The 24,076-nt window shown below is 37.4% G+C and overlaps 1 protein-coding gene across 4 annotated transcripts in view; it reads left to right on the plus strand.

Annotated features, from left to right (window-relative positions):
* Positions 1-24,076, plus strand: part of cacnb2a (calcium channel, voltage-dependent, beta 2a) — a 138,461-nt gene that overhangs the window by 13,423 nt on the left and 100,962 nt on the right. The window contains exon 1 of one of the 4 annotated variants that reach the window (XM_007238723.4): positions 21,081-21,695. The exons of the other annotated variants lie outside the window; for them this stretch is intronic. Coding sequence (XP_007238785.3) covers positions 21,660-21,695 — 36 coding nt within the window. The 5' untranslated portion in view covers positions 21,081-21,659. Of the gene's footprint in view, positions 1-21,080; positions 21,696-24,076 lie in introns of those variants that run through there. 4 annotated transcript variants of the gene reach the window in all.

Genomic DNA, 24,076 nt, shown 5'->3' on the forward strand with positions numbered 1-24,076 from the left:
TTTGTGGCTCTGTCTTAGAAAAGTGCTATATAAATAAATATTACTTACTTACTATTTCTCTTTTTTATTTAGCATAGTAAACCTTATTATATTCTAGGTCTGTTGTATTACAGTAACTGTTCTCTAATACACATTAGTTCATACCTAAAATAGCTCTAACTGGTCAAGTAAATCAGCTTGTTGATTTATAAATCTGCTTCCTGTAGGGGTGATTGGGTCATCTGAACACATCAGAAACACAATTCTACATGCATTTTCTAGTAAAAGTATTTTATAGTGACTGTTAAAGGGTTAAAATATTACCAGTGTAAAATCATACCATTGTTTTAAGTTAAAGTTAAAGGTACAAACTGTCAGTTTAGCCTATGTTGACCTATGTTCACCTGACCCATAAGTACCCCCGCAAACTGCCTACGAGGATGAGTCAATGCTTCCCACTCAGAACTGCTTCTCTGGAAAATCCATCTCTTGTTCTGCATGTGGACGCACACTCATGTTACGTATGCTTTGTGTCCGAAATTGTGTAGACATCTTCTCATCCAGAATTTCTATTCAGATCAGTTAATTGGGAGTTTGTCCTGTCTTTGCAGTGATTACAACCTCAGGAAAGTAGATTTTGGAACACTTCTATATGAGGATTTGATTGCATTCGGCCACACAAGCTTTATTATGGTGAGGGAACAATGTTGATGATCACTCAATCACTCACAGTTAAGTACTGTGTTATATTGGAAAGGCATTGTGAATCTACATATACTTTTACACAAATTTGAATTTGAATTTGAAGGAACACACAATTAATCATGTCGTAATTAAAAATACTCTATGAAGAATTTAGGTGCTCTTATCTGGGGGTGCTGTTAACTTAAAGCTTCTAAAGCTGGTAACTCTGATGATCGTATCCTGTGCAACAGAGGAAACTCTTGGTCTTCCTTTCTTGGGGCGGTCCTGATGAGGGCCAGTTTCATCATAACATTTCTGATGTTTTTACGACTGCACTTGAGGATACTTTCAAAGTAAAAAAAAAATCCAGATTTACCGAACTTCATTTCTTAAAGTATTTTTTTTCTTTACGTAGTTGAATAGTTCTTGCCATAATATGAATTAGAACATTACTCAAATAGAGCTATTCATTGATACCAACTCTACCTCTTCACAACTCAACTAATTTCTTGAAACATTAAGAAATACAAGTCATTAATTCCTGACAAGTTCAGCACAGCTGTTAACTGAAAGCTATTACAAGTAACTGTACCTCAGAATGCTGAGTATGAAAATCCAGCCAGGTCATGTAAGCATGCGGTGCTACTTTGAAGAATATAAAATATAAAACCTATACTGGTTTATTTAACACATTTTTGTTTACTTAATAATTTCTTGTTTTTTTTCTTTGTAGTTTGGATGACTTTAGTATTAACCTAAAATGCAGAAAGAATTAAAATAAAGAAAAACAACTTTTGATTGATATTGTATATAGTTGTATATTTAAAAAACAAAATTAAGAATTCTCACCAGAAATCACTATAAGTCATAATTCATAATTCATCATGTCATCATTTTAGTAATTCCCTCTCTGTGTCGAACATTGGCATGAAAAAAAAAAGATTTTAGGAAAGTTATAATCTATAATCTGTTAAATATGTCATGAAAAGTAATAAGAAAAATGTTTATTTGATATAAAGCAAGCATGGTGTATGCCTTAATTTGCCTTGCATGGAATACGTGACACTTGTTAAAATGTGAATATTGCTCATGCTCATAGTTTCATTGGTGATGCTGAAACAACCGGCCTATTGTCACAGTTTAGCCCATGTCTGTCTTGTGTTTCTCCCTCATTTGGTCTCATGTGCTCCTGCCCCTCTGTTTTCCTGTCATGTGTTCCCAGCCATGGGCTTATGTTGTGTTTTTGTACCTGTCTCCACCCTAGCTCCGCCCCAGCCCTGCCCTAGCAATTAGTGTTCTCACCCATGGATTTATACAGTTTGTGGCAAAAAGCTAGAACAAACAAAGTAAAGCATAAGCAGCACTTCTATATACAGCTTTGCTAAAACTAATACATTCAATCCCTGTTTCTGGTATTTCTGCATTTGTTGAAGGTAACAGCTAACTATTGTTTAATAGGCCTATATATTTCACATAGAACTGCATACTAAGAATAGCTGTATAGCTGAATAAACAGCACCCTCATGTGTTCATTTTACCATTTTTTTCTGACTACATGTGATAAGAGTTTGATCTAACAACACCATCAGGCGGGTAGTTACATTATCTTCAGCCACTTTATCTTCAGCCCTATATCTGATCAGTCCCATCTCTACTCAACTCTACTTTTTTTCAAGTTTTCCGATTGCACAAGTGCTGCTTTAACTGTTTGTTAAATTAATACTGAGTTATCTGAAAGTGGTATTTTTGACTGTGTTTTAATCTCTGTGTCAGTGTCTCTCACATGCTTAGGGGTCTGTTTGTTTGAATGCATTTTGTTTTTTTAAACGTGTCTCTCGCACATCTTTCACGCTGTTTGACTTTTTGGGTCGTACTGATCCCTGCGCTATCCTCTCTGCCATCTGTATTATTCCTTCTTTCAGTCTTTTGTTGAAATTGAACACAGAACCATCATTAAATTGTATTATTAACAGTATCAGCAGTGTCAGTTAGTTATTGAAGCCCTATTAAATCCATCCATATTCATATGTATATGTGAGAGTATGGAGATCATATCAGTATTCAGGTAATTTAATTTCTAGTGATGTAATAAAATGTAAGAATGCTGTTTTCTGTCTGCAGTGCACACAAATAATATTCTCTAATATTCTACTATAAAATCTATATAGCAAATAAATCTAATTAACTAAAATATTTAATAGTTTATTTTTATTTCCATGGCACTGGAAGCCTGTGTGTAGTATTTTAGTTTTCATATTTTTATTTCATAAAAGATCCCCAAACAGTGAAAAATTATTATAAAGCATTCTAAATCACATTAACTGTTACTTTGCCTCAAAGGCTCTAGTACTACTGTTTTTTTACAGTGCAATGGGTGTGGTGAAGCTACTGTTTCACCACACCCATTTTACTGTTTGGTTTTATGGTCTATTCTGATAGACAACAGCTCTCAAATAGTGTTATATGCAACAATATATAATATTACTGATTTCTGTAATAATATTACAGAAAGAAATAATCAGTGGAAAGTTCTTAGGATGAAAGGCAGAACTGGAGCAGGCTGTCTTCTTTAAAGATCAGCTGGATCTCTTGATTTGTTAAATAATGAGGAGCTTCATCGGACCTGGTAACAGAGCATCTACCACTCTGGCTTTAGTGATACTGTGGGTTTGAATGGATGATTCTTAACATTTTTATAACTGTAGCGAGTAACATGCAGCACATAAAAGAAAAGCAGATCAAAGTAAAGTACTAAACTCGTAGAAAATATGTAGTGAAATAAAAATGGAAGTAAGAGAAAATAATACTCCAGTAGATACAAATACAGTTTAATATGTTTTAACACTTAAGTACAGTAGTAAAGGAGTTTTAGTTTTCTAGTGTTTTTTTTAAGATTAATTTTGACTGCGATCATATGTATCACAATAAGTGTTGTGTATTGTGAAAATTAGAAATGCATGAGTTCCGTTATTGCTATCGATAATTACTCAAACTTATAATCACAAATGAGCCCTCATACCAACATCCGAGACTGTGTGCCGGCAACTTCATTGCTCAAGTCTGAATTATACAGCTCTGGAAAAATTTAAGAGACAGTTCAGCTTGGTTTGGTGGCTTGTGATCATCCATCTTCCTCTTGATTATATTTCAGAGGTTTTCAATTTGGTAAAATCAAAGAAACTAATCATTTTTTAAGTGGTCTCCCATTCATGAAGCATCATCTCAGCTTTTTAAACTATACTCAGTTTTGCTTACTCATGTCCAAATATACATTTTTTTATATATATTTTGTTTTAGAACTGCCAAACACAACTTTAATTAAACTTTAATTATTCTGACACTGTATTTTTAGCTAATTGTCATTGACATTGAGTTATTTAGTATTCACCTTTTAATTCACCTTTTAATTCCCCAAAACATTATTGAAGTAAATGGTATTAATTACTGTGGTAAGGAGTAAAACATGTTTAAATGGTATAAATAGAGATGAAATAAGCACAGGGTACGAAGAGATGGCATAAAGAGCAAAACAGTAAAGATACAGGGAAAATATTTTAAATCATTTTTTGAGCATGAAAGTTAAACCCTAACCTTGCTTCAGATGTGCTTAATAAGTGTAACAAACTTGTAAAATTATTAATGTTATTTTTTTATTACACTCAACGTTTCAGTCAATTGGACAGTAAAGGCTTTGAAGGATACATATTTAGATCAAAACAGAATAAATAAATACACTAATTCATGAATTTGATTATTTATATGAATTGCCATAGGTTAACTACAATTTGCATTATCAACAACAACTTTGTTTTAATCAGTTAATCGGTTGTAATATAGTAATTATGGCAGCCGCAGTGTGGATGACCTGATTTAACATTTCTCATTCTCACACTCGGGCTGCTCACCAAAAGAGCTGTTCTGTTTATTTCACCGTCACAAATATGAACACATAAGAAGCTCTCTAGAGGAAAGAAGACGCGCACACACAAACTTCAGAGCGGGGCAGGGACTGAAGTGTTGGAGTGTTATTTTAAACAGTAGTCCAAAGTGTCTTTCACCTGAGCCTTTTCCCTGCTGTATATGAAGAAGTTTACATATTTAGCATAACTCATATCTCTGCGGCCGCACGTCACCTTCAGCTGTTTATAAATGTGAATTACTCATCTTTCTGCCCTCGCGCTGCTCCAGCTCTACTCTCGCTTTCCAATATACAAGTGTTTATATAAATATAATGCAGGGCCAGATTTATCAGTCTCTTGGGTATGTGTTAATGAATTCACATTTAACATGAAACAAGTTACAGAGCTTTCAGGGACTGCCTATGAGGTGCAGTACATGATGTGAAGAATATAGCAAGTTCGCTGTTTGGATCTGCCTTTATCTGTGTGTGTCTTTTAGCAAGTTCTTACATTTATAAACACTACCAGTCAAAAAATGTTAGAAAAATCGAATTGCAATGCTATTCAAAAAGAAGATAAAGGTTACCAGGACTAGGGTTCTCACGATAACAAAAACATGACTTTTGATACGATACCTGCCTAAATATCTCAATACTGATACTGAAATTATATCACAGCAAAAACATTACAACCTCATTTCAAATGGTGTTTCTTTGTCATTCCATCTTTTTTAAATTTATTTTAAGATGTCTACCTGTGGTGTCTAGTATAAATCAATGCCATGTGAACTGTTTTTTGTGAAAAACGTGCTCCGGTGATCCGGTATAACGCTGCTTTAGTCTGGTGGAGGAGTGGTCGAGGAAGATTGACAGGATTTTGGCTCTTGCTCATGAATATTCACACATTCGAACATATCGCCTCTGATTGCCTATCAGCACTGCAACACTTCTGCATTGTCCTGCAGTAAGTCTGGCTGCCTCCACTGTATAGTCAACTTTGCCGCTTCAAGAGTGTTCCCACTCCCCTCACACTGTGTTTAAACAGTCCGTGCCCGAGCACGCTTACTTCATCACTCACTGTTCAGTGGGCAAGTCGGTGTTGTGCCAAATTCAACATCCCCGCCATGAAAAGCACCCTCTCTCAGGAGAGCATCTTCTTGATAAAAGCGGATATAATCTGCTTACTAAGAAATATGCGCAAAAAGTCTTGGTTATCTCATTCCCGATTACATACATAGTGACATGTTTGTTTACAGGAATGTTGAATTCCTAATGTCATCTTTTTACTGCCAGAGCACGGTTCACTTTGACTCGGGCACAGTATGCATGCAGTGTGAGCGCGATCTATGCTTGAGTCCAAGTGATCCATGCTCTGGCCCACCTCTTCAAGCAGGGAAGGGCATGGGTCAGTGTACGGTTCGGAACGATTGTACTAGTCAATTGAGCTGTGTTTTTGGGGGTAACACGGGCAGGGCACAAATTGCCTATTGTATGTACACTTTTTTTTGTTTAAATATATGTTTTTATTGGGCATTATATTAAGTTACAGTACAAACAATAACAAAACCAAGGTTAACATCCATTTTCCCCTAAACAACATTTTCTGCAACATTACTGAGATAGTAATCAGGGTCAGAAAAACAAAACAAGGTTTTATCGAGAGACTTAACACAGGCAGTGGAAAAACACTTTGTAGATGCAAAAACCAAACAATACTCGGCAATGAGTGACTGAGGTGTATATATGGTGCGTGGACCAGGTGAAATATTCTGGGGATTTACTAACTGATGGTGCCATGTGCAGTGTCATGTGATCACATGAGGGAGTGATGTCAGGTAAAGCTGAGAGTGGGAGAGACAGGAGCATTTTCAATAGGCAGGTGAAAAAATTGAAGCAATTTGTCAAGATCAAAACTTTTTCCTGGTATGCAGTGAAAAGCTTTCTACATATCAAAACAGGTCCAAGACAGGACAACCAGTGACCAGCTACAGGGTCATGTGACCTAAGAATCGTTGTTGCAGTCTATGGAGCTTCTAGGTTCCTCAGGAGATCTTCAGCGGTCTTGCGGGGCCCATGCTTCAAATAGTAAGGGGACCTTCCAAATATTAGGCAGGTGGAGCTAATGTTATGGCAGATCAGTGTATTTTCCTTTAAAACTGTCAAATTGGGAAGACCAGTTCTACATCCTGCAAAAATCTAAAGATAACAGCAATATACCAATAGTTTATTAGAGTCTGGAGTCGTTTCCCTCCAATCACAGACTAATTATGGGACACATTTATTAAGTATTGTTTAAAGAGGTAGGACTGTTTTGTTGATTGTTCTGGCATGGACTAAATGTCCTTAGCTGTTTGCGGTAGCTATTTATACAGGCCTCATAGACAACTTGTCTTGTCTAAATTAAAAGAGCTTTGAACTCTTTTATTAAGAGCTCTTTGTTATCTTCTAATGTAAATAGACATGCAATTGGCAATAAATTGGAAGCTTGGAATATGTCCTTGGAATAAAGCCTTTGATACCGTAGGGGGGAATATATGAGGGAAAGCACTTTCACTGTCCATATCTGCCCTGCCTGTATTTTTCATTGGGGGGGGAAAGCTTATATAAGCCACCCCGTGGCTTCTCTTTGCTGTGCCCATATCTGATCTGGCCCACTGGAGACTCTTACATAAACTGCTGCCAACCAGACACAAGCACACTTCCTCTTTTTTGGGCCTAGAATGAAGAGAGAACTCCCAAGAAGATCGTCTTCCATCATTGCCTTTGATCTGGATGGAATGATAGTGTAGAAGGTGTAGACAAGGTTTTGGTTTTGTCATATAGGTATTTGCTTGTGTTGTAGTGCTGCAGTATCGAGACAGGTCTTAAGACCATAAATGAGCAGTCTCGTCTTGCCTTGTCTTAATCTTCGCCTCGTTCTTGATCACAATCTCGATCTCCTCTTATCCTTGATCTTGATCATGTTTCCTATTTTTATTTGTATGCAATGAGAAAATCTTAATCTGGTCTTGGTCTTGTCTTGGTCTGGTGCAATCCAGTCTCTGCCTTGATTTGGACTCTACTAAAATTATCGGTCTTGACTCTGACTCCCATAGGCCCTATCATACACTCTGCACAAGGAGAGTTGCGATACTCGATGCTATCTTCCACCCTGTCAACAGTCTATTTTCACACCTTGCAGCAGCACCGTTAAAATAACTTAGGAGTTTAGGAATAAATCCACACTGATGGTTGTGGTGGTCTGGAAGTCAGGTGTGTTCAGGTAAACATTTGGCATGTTTCTATCATGGAGGCGGGGAATACAGGTGCGCCACTGACTGATTAAAACCCTGACAACAGTAAACAGTCAGCCGCCCAATTCTATCTCAGCCATGCAGGAGCACTGTGTGCACTGCTCACCCTCAGCACGCGTACACCCCCGCGGACATACGAACATAAACAAACGTGCAACAGCACACAAATCCAGTTTTTACATCAATAATAATCAAAATACAGACTGAAATAACATTGCTGTTTCCTTAAATGAGCTGCTGGCGTACCTACACAGTGTGAATGCACAGGTCAGCATCCTCTGCTGAGACGTGTAAAAACACTGCGCTGTTAAAATATCAGCATGTCAAAGTCAGAGCATATCTGCCTCTTAAAGGGAATGACTACTGGCACACTGATTGGTTTATTTCATGTAACACCCAATACACCCATGATTAATTAAGAGAATCAGTACATTGGTGTATTTTTTGTGACATCACCATACCAAAGACGCACTGACACATGCTAAATCAAGCTGCACAATGCCCTATTGGCATGTGTGCTACAGTGCGCAATCACTAAAATATATAGATCGATTTTACAGGACATTTTGATAGTTTGATGTACTTACATTAACCTGAAAATGATCAAGTAGACAATAGGAGATCATATCGCTGTGGTGTTGGACTCCTTACCTCTGTAACCCGATATTTTAATGCTGTCGATTATGATGACTAATCAGTACAGCTCTAATGAGCCGTGTGAGTTATTTGGCAATACCCACATTGCAGAAGTCTTTAAATAAAATGGAAACTCGCCTTGTCAGAACTTTAAATGTTTTTTTCTGGACCTTTAGACATTTCAGTTTGGTTCAAACCAAAAAAACAAGTGTGAAAGTAGGGCAGTGAACTGAAACGGTCAAGTTTCGGACAGTACTGTATAGTAAAACAAACCAAAGTTTCATTTTTTATTTGAAAATTATGTAATTTTAGATGTTTTTAAAATCTTCAAATTTGACCTGTTTATTCACAAAAGGGAGAGAAACCTCACTGTGCCTATAGCAATTAAGCACAAATACAACAGTGGCAATAAAAAAAATCCCTTAGACTTAGTGAAAGAAAGCTTGGGAGGAGCCAAATAAACAAATAAATATAATCACAATATATATAATATATATATTAGAATTCAGGCTCATTCCTTACCCTGCAGAGTTCAGATTGAACACACCTGAGTCTAGAATGTCCAGGACCAGGAATGAAGACAATCCGGCCAAACCTCAGAGCAACACTACACTCTGGTGGCTCAGATGTGTATCTGCAAATAGCTGAACCCCTCCCAACTGTCCCACATGCCCTCCACGCTGATCCAATGCGCTTTTATCAGCAGCACCTGATAAATATATGACTCATTCTGGAATTTGGAAGAATGGTGTCTGCTAAAAAATAAAGTCATGTAAATCACATGTAAATTACATTCCTCCCTATTAAGATGTTAGTTTTCTAAAACATGTTAATCTTAAACTTCAATAATTTATGAGAATTTGTACTGTGTTTTCTCTGGTATTTTTTTCTGCGTCATTGTTTAGAATAATTTATTTTTCTCTTTCTCACTCTCTGAGGGATCCAGAATGCCCAGGAAAAGCAGAATGAGTTAAAAGAAAAACACAGCAAAGAGATAATGAAGAGTCAGCACTCATAAATAAAAGAGCTTAGGGAAAAAAAGGATTCGGGACAGTCGAGGAAGACTGAGGGGGAATAGATAAAGAAGAGTGAGGCAGAAGACCTTCACCACTCCTCCACTGCTGCATTCATCCGTCTGCTGACTTGTCCTTTAGACGGCGTCTGCAGGGATGTGTGTGTGTGTGACATTGTCCTGCGAGGAGTACCGGAGTGTACTGAAATGAGTCAATGCGGAGTAGCTGGGATTTGGGCAGCCCGAGTGTGTGAGCCTGCCGCAGTAGCAGTCCTGAGACTGAAAGAGAGAGAGAGAGAAAATAGGAGAGAATATGAGAGAGAGAGAAAGAATGGAGAGATGGAAGGAATGAGTGAGGGAAGTAGGGCATTCTTTCTTCTGGCTAGACCTGAAGAATCGGAGTCCACAGACATGCTCTCAGATTTCAGCTGCTGTCATTTTCCAATGGATTTTTGGCATGGAAAAGCCCTTCTCTTACTCACCGGCTAATACACACACACACATACACACACCTCCTGCTGGTGACATAAAACCAAGCTTTCCTCAAGGATTTCCACACTTTCCTTTGCGGATTTCCAGGCTTTCCTCAAGGTTGTCTCTGCTTTCCTCACGGATTTCCAGTCTTTCCCCGCGGATTTCCTCAAGCTTTCATCCACATATGGACACTGGTCACTCTTTAATGACCTTTAGACATCCAGCTAAGACGTTAATGTTAAAGAAATGTCTCAAGATTTGTGTGTTATTTGGATGCAGGCAAAACCTGTAACATGAAAATTATAAAATTGTAAATTATAAAAGCTACTGTGGAGGCGCACAAGTGGCAGGCTGGCGTGGCGACCTGTACAAGGCCCAGATTTGACTTTTTGGAACATGATGAAAGCTGATTGGGTGCTGTGAAGAGACAGAGAAAGAGGTAGCCGGCTGTCCAATCGCAGCGCCCCTTCATGCTGTGCTGTGGGCGGGGCCATCAGCGCGCACATCGCCTCCCTTATGTAAGTCGCATTTTGAAATGTATTATGTGAAATGTGTTATATACTGTAATGTAATGTTGCGCTGCCTTAATGTTGACATGGCTGTGGAAACTGGTCAGCTTGGTGGGAGGTGCCCTAGCCACTTTTTTGTGTCTGTTTAAACTGGTAACCATTTTGTACCGTAGCAGTCGCTAACGGTAGCGTCAGTTGCTGCCAGTGAACATATCAGTGAAACATCATTCAGAGGGAGGAGATTAGATAAATTGATTAAGCAAAGTAGTTAAATTTTGTCATTTATTAAAAAATAAACGAAATGCTCTGTTTCTATTGGCTGGTTTACAATGCTATGGCCAGTTCACAGAATTCACATATTTATAACGTAGTTTACCACTTTTTTACATTGTAAATTTAATATTGAAGACATGAAAGAATTAAAGAAGACATTGAAGAACTGAATTATTTTGTAAACAGTAAAAAAGTATTAAACAAATCAGAATATTTTATAGATTCCAATACACTTTAAATGTAGCCACATTTTGCTTTAAGGACAGACCTGCACACTCCAAGTGCAACAAAAATCCATTTGTCTGTTTTCTGTTAATCAGCTGAAAAAGTTTGTTTTCAGCAATCAAATACTTCACAGAGCCGTTTGGATGACTCTCTTATTGGGACGTCACAATAAGGAAACCTGCATAGAACCACCCTGGCACGACCCACCTGTCACCTCACCAGAACCTTCCTCCTTTAGATCAGTTGACAAAAAAACATTTCAGTCATTTTGGTTGAGAACCTCAGACAGTACACAGCAGTATTAGTCAGCAAACTTCATCTGAGGTAGGGATCTATACCTACTGTGCGTGGTAGGTCAGCAGATGAGGAAGATGTACGTACTGTCAAATTATTTTTAAATAAAGAGTTTGGTGCTTCTATCGGCATTAAGCATAAACTAACTTGTTCGTGTTTTGCCATTTAAGCATAAGCTAACACTAACGTGTTTAATTCCTGTTGTATGTACTGTTATTTTACCAATGACTCCACTAATACCCTATTGTTCTGAATCAAATCTCAGACGCACCACATTATTTGACTCGATTCACTTTTTGTAGCTGGTAACTGGTTCGTTATCTTCTATCACAGCTTCCCTCTGAAATGTTGGTGGCAAACACTGCCACTGCAGTAACAGTGAAGACTGAAGAAAGGACTGTTTCATCTGTTAAATCGCTCAGCGCTTTACAAGATTTACACATCAGGTTTTAGTTCTGACTTGGCTCGATTGGAACCACAAGTGAGCAGTTACTAAAAGTATGTGTTTCTAGGTATTAAGTACCTACATTTTCTAATTCTATAGCAAAAAATCACAGTAGAGTCAAGTCAGCGTGTGCTGTATTAATTAAATATACAATATATTGTGATTTACAAAGTCCATATAGTAGTAATAGCAGTGTTTAAAGCAAACTGTCTTTAAAGCAACAAGTTATTTACTGTAAAGCTTTTAGGGGATTTTTGGTATAACTGTTCTAGGTTAGTTCACCACAGCGTACATACACATACGAAAGCCTGAAGGATAAGAAAAAACAGAATTTAGGAGCTCCGATTTAGAATTAAATTCACTGAAGAAAATCGTTGTAGTATTACGGACACAACAGTGGATGAATTTGACAGAAATTTAAGAGAAATAGGAGGAAATAAGGAACAAGAAGCATTACAGGAAAAGATGTACTAGATCTAGTCTCAAAGGCTACAGGGAACTCGAACTTTTCTGTTTTTGCAATAATGATTATAAATCAGCTTCATCAGAATACATGTTCTTGTTGGTTCTGTTAAAATCATCAGTGTTGTGACTGTCCCTAGGATTGGTTATTCAGACTTGTCAAACGTCACGCTAATGATTATACTTATACTTATTATTATACGATTATAATGATTAAAATAAAATAAAGTTTTCCCAAATCGCTTCCATACTGGTTGCACTAAGAATTGTGCATTTAGTATTTTGGTAGATTATTTTTTGCAATGTTACTTTATTTATTTTGTTAAATTATAGTATGTTATACTGTTTACAATGCTAACATTTATTTTGTTGCAATAGTATCTTCTTGAAATTAATAATATATATTTCAGTGTTTTCTCTTATCGCAAAGAAATATAGTGATATTATTTTAGGGCCATATTACCCACCTTTTAAGTTTAGTGAAGTAGTGTAGATATCATTCAGTGAAAAAGTGCCAGATTTAAAACAGTGCTGATTTACTTTCAGTTAAACAATACTTATTCTGTTCTTTGTCATCAATATATCAATGCAGTGCTTAAAACATTATATCAATAACACAGCAATAGTACAGTTATGCAAAATAATAGTAAAATATTTTAATGTGATAAATATTTGGGGAATTTTATTACATCATTTCAGAGAAACTGACCAACACTGACCACTGTAATTAATGTTAGTATCCACTAAGAATCAGGTGAAGTTAAAGAGCCCTCTTGTACTAAAATAATAAAACAGGAGATTCATCATCCCACTAGTTTCACTCTAAAACTCAGAGGTAAGATATGAGTACTTTTTTGTACTCAAAGTTACATTCTTTATAATTGTACCCTCAATGGTACAATATTGCTCTTTACAGGGACAGATGTGTTCCCTTTGAAGTACAAAGTCATTCCTAACAGCAATAAGTACAAATCTGTACCATTTAACTTTCCAAAAGGTACATTTCAGTATTCAGTATTACTGTACTAATTAACAATATATATTTTAATTGTAATTTTTTTATTTGAAAGCCAGACAATTATGGATCATCAAGTTTTTGAGCCATATTCAGTTGATGATAATGTTTATAATCTTTACTGGCACAAAAAACATGGGTACAAAAAATGACTTTTACTGAAAGGTACTTTTTTGTACCTTAATATAAGGTACAGCCCCAGTGACAAGCTTTGTACCCTTTTAAGTACAAATGTGTACTTATTTTTCTTAGTGTGTAATATTATCCCATTTTACCCACTAGAGGTCATCCTCATCCTCACCATTCTACCTCACTATACATATACTCACACACTAACACACACTGCACAGTACTCCTCCGGATTAATATCTAATATAAGAACAGGACATTATAATATAAGGGATGAGCGGATTATGAACAAAGATCTAAAAAGAAAAAAAGGAAAAGGAACGTGTGGAGTGGGGAATGAAACATACAAAAATAATTTCTTATATTATAGTAGATTCAAAAATAGCTTTTCCCTTTAAGCCTCTTCTCCTGCAGTATTGATGAAGTTCAGACTGTATTCCCGACCAAGGGCCTCACAGGAACACCCGACCATGTGTGTGTTTGTGTGTGTGTGTGTCTGCCTGTGAACTCCTAAGAGGCTTCCGTAATTCTGTGTTGTGGCTGAGTCAAACAGGGAAAAGCCGTTCTCCTCTGCAGTGGAATGTCTAGCCCTGAACTTGGCCGGATGGAAGTGCATTAAACGCTCCAGCTAGAAGGAGCCCAGCCGCCTGCCACATTCCACACTCCACACACGCAAATGTAGGCTAATTAAATGCAGAGCACTTCTCTCCTTTCACTCTCTCTCTCTCTCTCTCTCTCTCTCTCAATCTTTCTCTCTTTCTCTAGACATGTTTATGTATATCTTTGCAACTTTACCATAGTTACATTTTGGAGATCTCTATTGATACAATTATTACGAAAAACATTAAAAAAGGACAAAATTAAAAGGTTTATTCCTTATCCCCCCCAAATAGCTCTGACTAAAGAATATGTTTTTTTTTCTCCTTTTTTATGACTCTTTCATGCCTAATGTGTGTGTGCCCAAGCAACTTAATAGCGGTAATCTTAATCTTAATATTAATCTTAAAATTAATTATATATATATATATATATATATATATATATATATATATATATATATATATATATATATATATATATATATATATATACATACACACTATAAGGCACACTTAAAATCCTTTCATTTTCCCAAAGATCATCAGTGAGCCTCATGTATGAGTTTTACCGGGCAGGTTGTAAGGAGCAGTAAAGCCAAAGAGTTTCAGTTTAGTTCTCCGGTACTGAGGCTGGAGCAGTATTAGCATTAGCTGCTAACCACACTAAGTGCTAGCTCTTTTGTTGTTCAGAAGTGGGAATAATACACTGTAGTCTGCGTGTTCACTGTGTTAAAACAAGCTACATGAGATGAACCTCTAGCTAATATTGCCCTGACTTACCAGAACAATCAGGGTTCCTCAGTGTAGGGCTGTCGGGCGGCATTGGCTAGCGAGGTTAGCCGCTAATGCTAATGCACCCAGTCTTAGTGGAAATCTGGGAATCTAAGCTTACTGTAATTAAACAGAAGCACTTTACTCACCAAAATAAACAGTTTTTAGGAGAGAAATGTGTGTAGAATATAGCGCTCGTTTGACTTTTTTCAAGTTGTTTTTTTGTTTACTTAGCTTAGCTTTATTTTAGCCACACCACCACTCAGCGGCGAGACCTGCTGAATTAGAAGGAAACATGGAGACACCCTTGTTCCATACTTGTGTATGAAAATATATCAGAAAATAGATGTTTATTGATGTGTGCCTTATAATCCAGTGAGCCTTCTACTATTTAGGTTCAATAGTGTTTTGCTGTTTCGTAAACATTAACTTTCCAAGACCCAAAAGATGGTATCATAAAAATGCAAAAAAATACGCTATGCACGGATCAAAATGCACAAAAGACATACTAACTCTCTTAATTAATCATGGGTGTGTTTTTGTCATAAAGTGAAATAAACCAATCAGTGTTTCACTTGTCATTCCCTTAAAGAAACGGGTGAACTCTGACTTTGGCGGATTGGTATTTTAATGGCGCAGCGATTCTGATCTTCTCAGCAGAAGAAACTGAACTGCTCATTCAAGCTGTGTAGGTGTGTAAGCAGGTCATTTACAGGAACAGCAAAGTTATTTTATTCTGTATTCTGTTCATTGTTGATGTAAAATTTGGGTATGTGCAATGTAGCGTCTGTAAAGAGTAGGGGTGTACGTACGTGGGGAGTGCACATGGAGCTCCAATATTGCCAAGAAAGCAATGAATGTCTGATGATTGACTGTTGTCAGTGTTCAAATCAGCCAGGGTTCCACAGGTGGTTTCAATTTCCAAGATAGCAAAATGTTAGATATTACCTGAACACACCTCAGTTGCAGACCACCACGCCATGTTAGGGTTAGGTTTGGATCTATTAATAAACTTTGTCACTTTTTAAACGGTGCAAGCATAAGGCATGAAAATATAATGTTGGTGAGGTGTAAGATAGCAATGAACATCAAGATTTCCCTTGTTCTGGCCCAGAACTCATTTGTATGTGTGTGTGATTTTTATTTTTTTTTACATTTTACTGTGAATTGCGTCATATTTTTTCTTCTTTTAATAAAATTTCATAGATTTTTCCAGAACGCTGGTTAGGTCACACACCTAATCACTTACACTGGTCAGAGAGAGAAAAAGGAAGAGAGAGAGAGGGAGCGCGAGCGAGAGAGTCTCTTTGGCAGTGCGTCTGCATTCCTGCCGATTCCCAGAGGGACATGAAAGTGCATGGAGACTTCCGGATAATTGCCTCACAGGCCGGCGGGTCTTTTGTTGTTTCTGGTTGTTGTGACGTAGCGAGGGGCAGTTAATGGGGTTAACGGGAGATATGAGCTATTGTAACATCGCTGCTGAGGAAAGAGTGAGACAAGTGTCTAGGTCCACATAGAGACCCTTAAACCACCAGTCTGGAAAGAATGACGCAGAACTAACTGTGTTATGTCACTGTGTGCGTGTGTGTGCATGCGTGTGTGTGTGTATATTCCCTGGCCGGAAGATGTAATGATAATCTAAAGGAAATCTGCGTTTTTATTTTCCCCTTCTTTCAAGCCAGAATATATATGAGAGTGCTCAGTCTGCTGGTTGGATGAAAGTGTACTGAGCACAGTGCCTGCCTCTACCTTTATAACAGCACTCTGATTCTAATGATTTCTCCTTAGCTAAATATACGCATGATTAAAAAAATATATAATAAATATATATATATATATATATATATATATATATATATATATATATATATATTTATATTTATATATTATAACTGACAGATACATTTTTTGTGAGATATATAGAACTGGCCACTATAATTTATGGTGAATGTTGGTGTTAGGGTTAGGTTTAAGTTTTAGGTGAATGTTAGGTTTAAGCTTTAGGTGAATGTCAGGTTTAAGTTTTAGGTGAATGTTAGGTTTAAGCTTTTAGGTGAATGTTAGGTTTAAGCTTTAGGTGAATGTTAGGCTTAGAGTTAGGTTTAAGTTTTAGGTGAATGTTAGGTTTAAGTTTTAGGTGAATGTCAGGTTTAAGCTTTAGATGAATGTTAGGTTTAAGCTTTAGATGAATGTTAGGTTTAAGTTTTAGGTGAATGTTAGGTTTAAGCTTTAGATGAATGTTAGGTTTAAGTTTTAGGTGAATGTTAGGTTAAGCTTTAGATGAATGTTAGGTTTAAGCTTTAGGTGAATGTTAGGTTTAAGTTTTAGGTGAATGTCAGGTTTAAGTTTTAGATGAATGTTAGGTTTAAGCTTTAGTTGAATGTTAGGTTTAAGTTTTAGGTGAATGTTAGGTTTAAGTTTTAGGTGAATGTCAGGTTTAAGTTTTAGATGAATGTTAGGTTTAAGCTTTAGTTGAATGTTAGGTTTAAGTTTTAGGTGAATGTTAGGTTTAAGTTTTAGGTGAATGTCAGGTTTAAGTTTTAGATGAATGTTAGGTTTAAGCTTTAGTTGAATGTCAGGTTTAAGCTTTAGTTGAATGTTAGGTTTAAGTTTTAGGTGAATGTTATGTTTAAGTTTTAGGTGAATGTTAGGGTTAGAGTTAGGTTTAAGTTTTAGGTTTATGTTTGGTTAAGGGTTGGATTTATGTTTTAGGTTAAAGCTGTGGTAATTAGCGTTATCTGGTTAATATATCAGATTTAACTGCACCTTATCAGCAGCAAATAAAAGAAGTATATTTTATAACTGGGTTGGATCGAGACCAGATCACGTTCTCACCATAAGCAAACTCCAGAGTTCGTTTGGGACCTGTTCTTTTGATCTGCACCTGATTGCGATTACTATTTTCACACCTGTTCAATCGAACCACACTAAGGGTACAAAGGTCCAAATAGTGCTGGTGTGAAAACGCCCTAAGAAAATCACTTTTTTTTTACCCACACACACATTAAGGAATATATGCTTTTCTTACTTGTGAATGTTAAAAAAAGGAGAAAATACAGTTCCTTTCCTCCCCCTCCAAATCCTGCCGGTCCAAGGGATCAAACTGGTGACCTTCCAGTTCCCAGCATATTTAGCTAACCTTTAGGCCAAAGCTGACCCATTAAGGCATATTAATGGTTTACCAACGTCCCACAGTCCAGCACTGTTTATACTATGAATTAACAAAATATTTCACCAAAAATGCTCTTTCTGTGTTCATTTGAATAAAAAAACATAATACCAAAAAATATTATGCTTTTAAGGTTTGTTAGCTGGGAGTTTGAAATGTAGTAAAAGTGTTCAGTAAACATTTGTTTTTTACATTTCTATTAAAAAACAAAACAAGGCCATTTAAATCATGCAACTGTGTAAAAAAGTGGCAAAATTAATGAAACCCTCTGGCAAGAAAAGTTCAGTGCATCCTGTATTCTGTAAGAACCTGCTTTAATTGTCCTCACTTTTTTTTTGTGTTTCTGTGTGTGTATTTAACATCTTCTCAGCCGTACAGTAAAGCAAAGATATGACAGGTTTCACAAGAAATAGGGGGCCAGATGGTTGAAGGTCTAATTAACAACCCTGTTTGTGTGTGTATGTGTATGTGTGTGAGTGTATGTGTCCTTAAATATATTCTGTGCCCATGAATTACATAAAACACTAAATTAGGAATAATTACAGAGCTTCCTCATACTTCCTACATGAACTTCCAGATTGTTCATAGCTCCATTAATGTGTCATTGTGTGTGTGTGGTGTGTGTGTGTGTGTGTGTGTGTGTTTGCACATAGACACTTTCATGCACAGAAACGCTAACAGCTTGGAAGGAGGCGACGGGAAACGGCAGTGATGAGAGGATGCTGGAAGTGAGAGGAAGAAACAGAGTGAGAAAGAGGTGCAGAGAGCGAGATATTTAGGGAGTGAGTGAGAAAGCAGTGAAGCTGAGAAAGAGAGAGAGAGAGAGAGAGAGAGAGAGAGAGAGAGAGAGAAGGGCACAGTGATAAAATCACAGTGAGATGGTACTTGCCGTTTCACCTCTCTGTGTTTATTACAGTAAACATGACTTATCAGCTGTCCAATAACCTGACCCTCACTATGACAACTGTGACCAAGCAGAACACAAAACACTCCCAGAGAGAGAGAGAGGAGGTATGGAGAGAGAGGAGAGGCGTAGCCTTAGAAAGAGATGAGGGACAATGATTGAAAGAGAGGCTAGGTATGGTAAGAAAGTGAGAAAGAAGTAAGTAGACAAAGAAAAAGAGAGATGAGAGTCACTGACAGAGAGAAACAGTGAGAAAGTGAGTGAGCTAGGAAGTGGACAGAAAAAGAGAGAGATAAGAGACACAGACCAAGACAAGATACATTAAGAAAGAGATGAAGGACTGAAATAAAAGAGAGATGAGGGACACTGATACAGTGAGACAAGTGATAGTGAGAAAGTGAGAAGTAGAAACAAAGAAAGAAAGAAATGAAGGACACTGACACAATGAGACAAGTGATAGTAAGGAATGAGAAGTGGACAGAGAAAGAGAGAAATGAGGGGCACTGACACAGTGAGACAAGTGATAGTAAGAAAGTAAGAAGAAGAGAAAGAGAGAGATGAGGGACACTGACATAATGTGACAAGTAATAGTAAGAAATGAGAAGTGGACAGAGAAAAAGAGAGAGAAAGAGATGAGGGACACTGACACAATGAGACAAGTGATAGTAAGAAAGTGAGAAGTGGACAGAGAGAAAGAGAAAGATGAGGGACACTGACAGTGAGAAAAGTGATAGTATGAAAGTGAGAAGTGGACAGAGAGAAAGAGAACGATGAGGGACACTGACACGATGAGACAAGTGATAGTAAGAAAGTAAGAAGTGGATAGAGAAAAAGTATGAGAGACAAGGGACACTGACACAGTGAGACAAGTGATAGGAAGAAAGTGAGAAGTGGACACAGAGAAAGATAGAGATGAGGGACACTGAAAGAGAGAGACCAGTGGTAGTAAGAATGTGAGAGAAAGAGGAAGTGGACATACAGAAAGTGAGAAAGAAAAATATGACAATGACACGGAGAGACAAGTGATAGTGAGAACTAGTGAGGAAGTGGACAGAGCCTCGTCTGTCTTTGTCTCACACTCTTGTCTCTTGTTCTTCCCTTCTCTCTCTCTCTCATCTCTCTTACTCTTTTACGGTCCCTTGTATTTTTCCTTAGTTAGTGCCCCACACCTGTCTCTCTCTGTGTCCACATTCTCTTTCTCTTGCTTTCTTACTTTTACTTGACTATCTGTGTCAGTGTCCCTCATTTCTCTCTTGGTTCATTTTTTCTTTCTCTCGTTAGTTTTCTTTCTATCCCTTGTCTGTTTGTCAGTGTCCCAAAAAAGAAAGAGGGAGAGAGAAGGGCAGGAGGGATGAACAGAGTGAGAGAAAGACAAAGAGAGATGAGAGATGAAGAGAGTAAGAAATAGGAGGGACAGACGGGAGAGAAAAACAGGGAAATAGAGAGAAGCAGTGAGAATACTAAAAACAAAAGGAGGGAGAAAACAGGAAGAGGAAGAAAGGGACAAGGAGAGAGAGGTGGAACAGAGAGCGATAGGGCAGAGAGAGAGAGAGAGAGAAAGAGAGGTGTCGTAGACAGAGAATGAGATGAGGACCAGTAATAGTGAAAAGCAAGAAAGGAAGTCAACAAAAAGAAAGAGAGATATGAGGTATAATGAGAAAAAGGAAAGAGAGAGAAAGAGGAAGTGGACTGATATGATGAAGAGAGAGAAAGCAGAGAGGGAAGGTGAAAGGGAAAAAGACAGGGGGGGTTAGACAGAGCAAGAGAAAGAAGAGAGGCAAAATAGATGAGGGAGAGTAAGGGAGAAAGAAGAAACAGAAGTAAAGAAAGTGAGAAAGAGAAGGCGGGAAAGAGAAAAACACTAAAAGAGAGGGAAACAGAAAAACAAGAAAGGAGGGAAAAAATGCAGAAAAAGAGGGAGAACAAAAGAAAAAAGAAAGAGTAAAACAGGGAGGGCAGAGAGACAGAATTATGAAGGATAAATAAATAACTAAACTAACAGTCAAATAAATAAATATTAAATGGTCCAAATTGAGATCATAATCTATTTCATTTGCTTTCTAAAGGGTCAAAAATAAATCGTTGTGAGGTTTGTGTATATGTAAACCAGTACTCAAGAAATGGTGGTGATGGAGCAGATGTGCTTGTGTGTGTGTGTGTGTGTGTGTGTGTGTGTGAGACAGAGAAAGGGTGAGGGAAGTGGTCCAAGGGTAGAGCTGAGGTCAGATATGTTGAGCATGTGTAAATCCCTGCCCCCTGAGTGTAGCGTCTCTATAGAGAAACGGATAATCCGTAGTTGTACTCCTCCTGTCATTGGCCGCCACATCTGCTCCATCTCCCCACCCTTTCTGTGTATTTCTGTAGTAATACCACGGTAAGCTCACTCTCCGCAGCATCCGCCAAATCCCTGCTCTCTGATTGGTGGCTTTACTCCGGCCTGGTGAAGGGGGGGGTGGTCTTTGCATATTCATATCGTCAAGTCATCACTCCTCCTTCAGTTCTGAGAGTTACCACCGGCAACGAGAACAACGGAAGGAATGGAAGTTCTCTCACCTTGTTTTGCGGGATGTATTGCCACTTTGGGAGGAGCGTGAGATGATCTCACATCATGTTCTCAGCCTGTCTGCGGTTCTGTCATGCCTGCTTTCACCAGTATCACCAAAGTTGCCATTTCTCTGCTTCACATTAGCATCTATTCCTCACTTTTCGCATCTATGTTGAGGTAAAAGTTGTAGTGGAGCTTTTGATGAGTAACTGTGATGGCTGATCTTCATGGAGCTCCAGCCCAAGGACCCCTGGACCCTGCATGTGTTCCCCGAGAATAGGGCAGCGAGTGTGGGGCTGAGGCCTTTCCTCCTACCCCCTCTGAACTGGAGCCTCACTTTGCCATGCCCAAACCACCCAAGAGCAAGAACGTCTCCTGGGTGAGTGTGGGTTGTCTGGATACGGCCCTTTTGGGATTGGGAAGTGTGTGTGTGTGTGTGTGTGTGTATGTGTGTGTATGTGTGTGTTTGTGTGTGTGTGTGTGTGTGTGTGTGTGTGTGTGTGTGTGTGTGTGTTTGCGTGGTGGGGGGTGTACCTTGTGACACCTTGTGCTCATGTTTCTTCTTGCTTCTTACAGCAGTAGTTACTATAACTGTAAAGATTGTTGAACTGAGAAGGAAGCAGCAGATTACAATACTATTTTGAAGGAATTAAATTTGAACCAGGAACAATAAATGATATAAAAAATGTACTGATAGGGATAAGTCTTGGTCATATTTATTGAGCTACACATACAGAAGTAATGTGTAATGTGTAATGCATGTGTAATGCAACATGCCAGACATCTTGCTGTTTAATTATCACATGCATCTTGAATATTCTCATGCAGTTCCGACAGATTTTATGGTAAGGGTGTTGATATTTGTTAAGAGCCCATCCAATAGCATCCCACACATCGGGGATAGTATGCAATTGCATAGCATCTGTGTCTTCAAGGAAAGCTCTTAAGGTGGCAGCACTTTGTAAATGAGCATTGTCCTGTTGGAATACCAAAATAGAGTATACGTTCTACTCCCAGACAAGGAAGGGTCAGTGGTTGCAGGACCTCATTTTCAGATCTTTTTATGGGGAAGTTTGTAAAGAGTAAACTTTGTTGCAGATCTCATACAGTTTCAAGATAAGGGTGTTGATAGGTGTTGATAGCACATCCAGTAGCATCACACACATCTTCAATCAGCTAGCCAGTTAGCATAACAAGCTAACATACTGGAGTGAGAGAACTGGAATTGTGCAATCGAGCCACAACTCATACAAAGGTTTCTTTCGTGCCCCAAACAAGCTTAGAATCGGTCCTAAATCATTTATGTAGCATAAGATAAAACTCCCTAAAACTCTGGATACGAGGAAGTAACTACAGCCCTTTTAAATATATTAGTGTAGCTTAAAGAATCATTTTAATGCACACTGAATTGCATTTATTTATTAACTGGAAAAAGAAAGAAATTGTGGCTGATTTTAATACAAATAACAAAAATCTCTTGAATACTTAAACATTAAAATTTTTGGTCCATTTATAGTGTTTATGGAAATAAAATATTAGGTAGTTTTGAAAAGGAAGCAGTGTTAAAGTTGTTGGTGTATCTCTTTTTAAGGTGTATTGTTTTATTTTTTCAGCCATTTTTCTGCTAATGAAGACTGATTTCTTCAAATATAGTGTCATTTTTGTGGGACAAATTAAACCCAATACAAAAAAAAAAAAACTTAATTTAAAGCCTTAGTGTTTATATTATACTTACTTCTAACAGTAAAGTAAGTCACAAACCTAAATAAAAGCCTATTCATGCAAAAAAACAAAACAACAACAAAAAAACTTGATATACCGTAAAAGGTAAAACCTTTACTTAAAAAAAATGGAGTAACATTAACATGATTGTTACTTCTTAATTTACTTCATATTTATTAGTTACATATTATATTTAATATTTTAATATGAGTAGCTAACCACTTATTCAACTACTTATTCAGAGAAGGTTAAATTTACTTTCAAAAATTGTCAGGGAGAGAGACCACAGCTACAAAGCCTCTGCAAACTTCACTTACTTGGAAGTTCAAGTTATTTAACTTAGCTAACGATATATCAGCAACATCTACCCTGTTATATTCACTGAAAATACGCCAGTAGCCTTCTTTTACCCACAGTGTTTTATAATCGACAACACAAAAAAATCAGTCAAGAGCCTGATATCATGTTCAACAGTGAAAGCGCTAGCTAGTTAGCTAGTTAGCATTAGCTATATGCCCATGTCAAATACAAAATGTAGTGAGCTAACTAGCTTGTTTGAAGTAACCAAAGTTTGTACAGTGAACCTGCGTACTTGCTAGCTAGCACTACATGTTGTTTTTAAGACTGAGTAGCGCTAACTAGCTAGTTAGCGAACCTAGCTAGGGTTAGCTAACTTAGCTAGCACAGAGGGGTTAGCAATTGATACATATGTTAATAATTAGCCTGCTGCAAAAGTCTGCCTGTGCCAGTTATACACGAGCACACTGACTACAAAACTTGATATAGAACTTATACTACATACATAAACTTTTGTTCATTTAAGTATTTTTAAACCAATGTGCATGTGTTATATACAGCTCTGGAAAAGAATGAAGATACCAGTTTCTGAATCAGTTTCTCTGATTTTTTATAGGAATATTTTTGAGTAAATAAACATTTTTTTTTTTATAAACTACTGACAACATTTCTCTTAAATTCCAAATACAAATATTGTCATTAAGAGCATTTATTTGCAATGCTCAAGAACAAGTTTAAGTT

The sequence above is a fragment of the Astyanax mexicanus genome, chromosome 8 (genome assembly GCF_023375975.1).
Source record: "Astyanax mexicanus isolate ESR-SI-001 chromosome 8, AstMex3_surface, whole genome shotgun sequence".
In the NCBI taxonomy this organism is placed as follows: Eukaryota; Metazoa; Chordata; class Actinopteri; order Characiformes; family Acestrorhamphidae; genus Astyanax; species Astyanax mexicanus.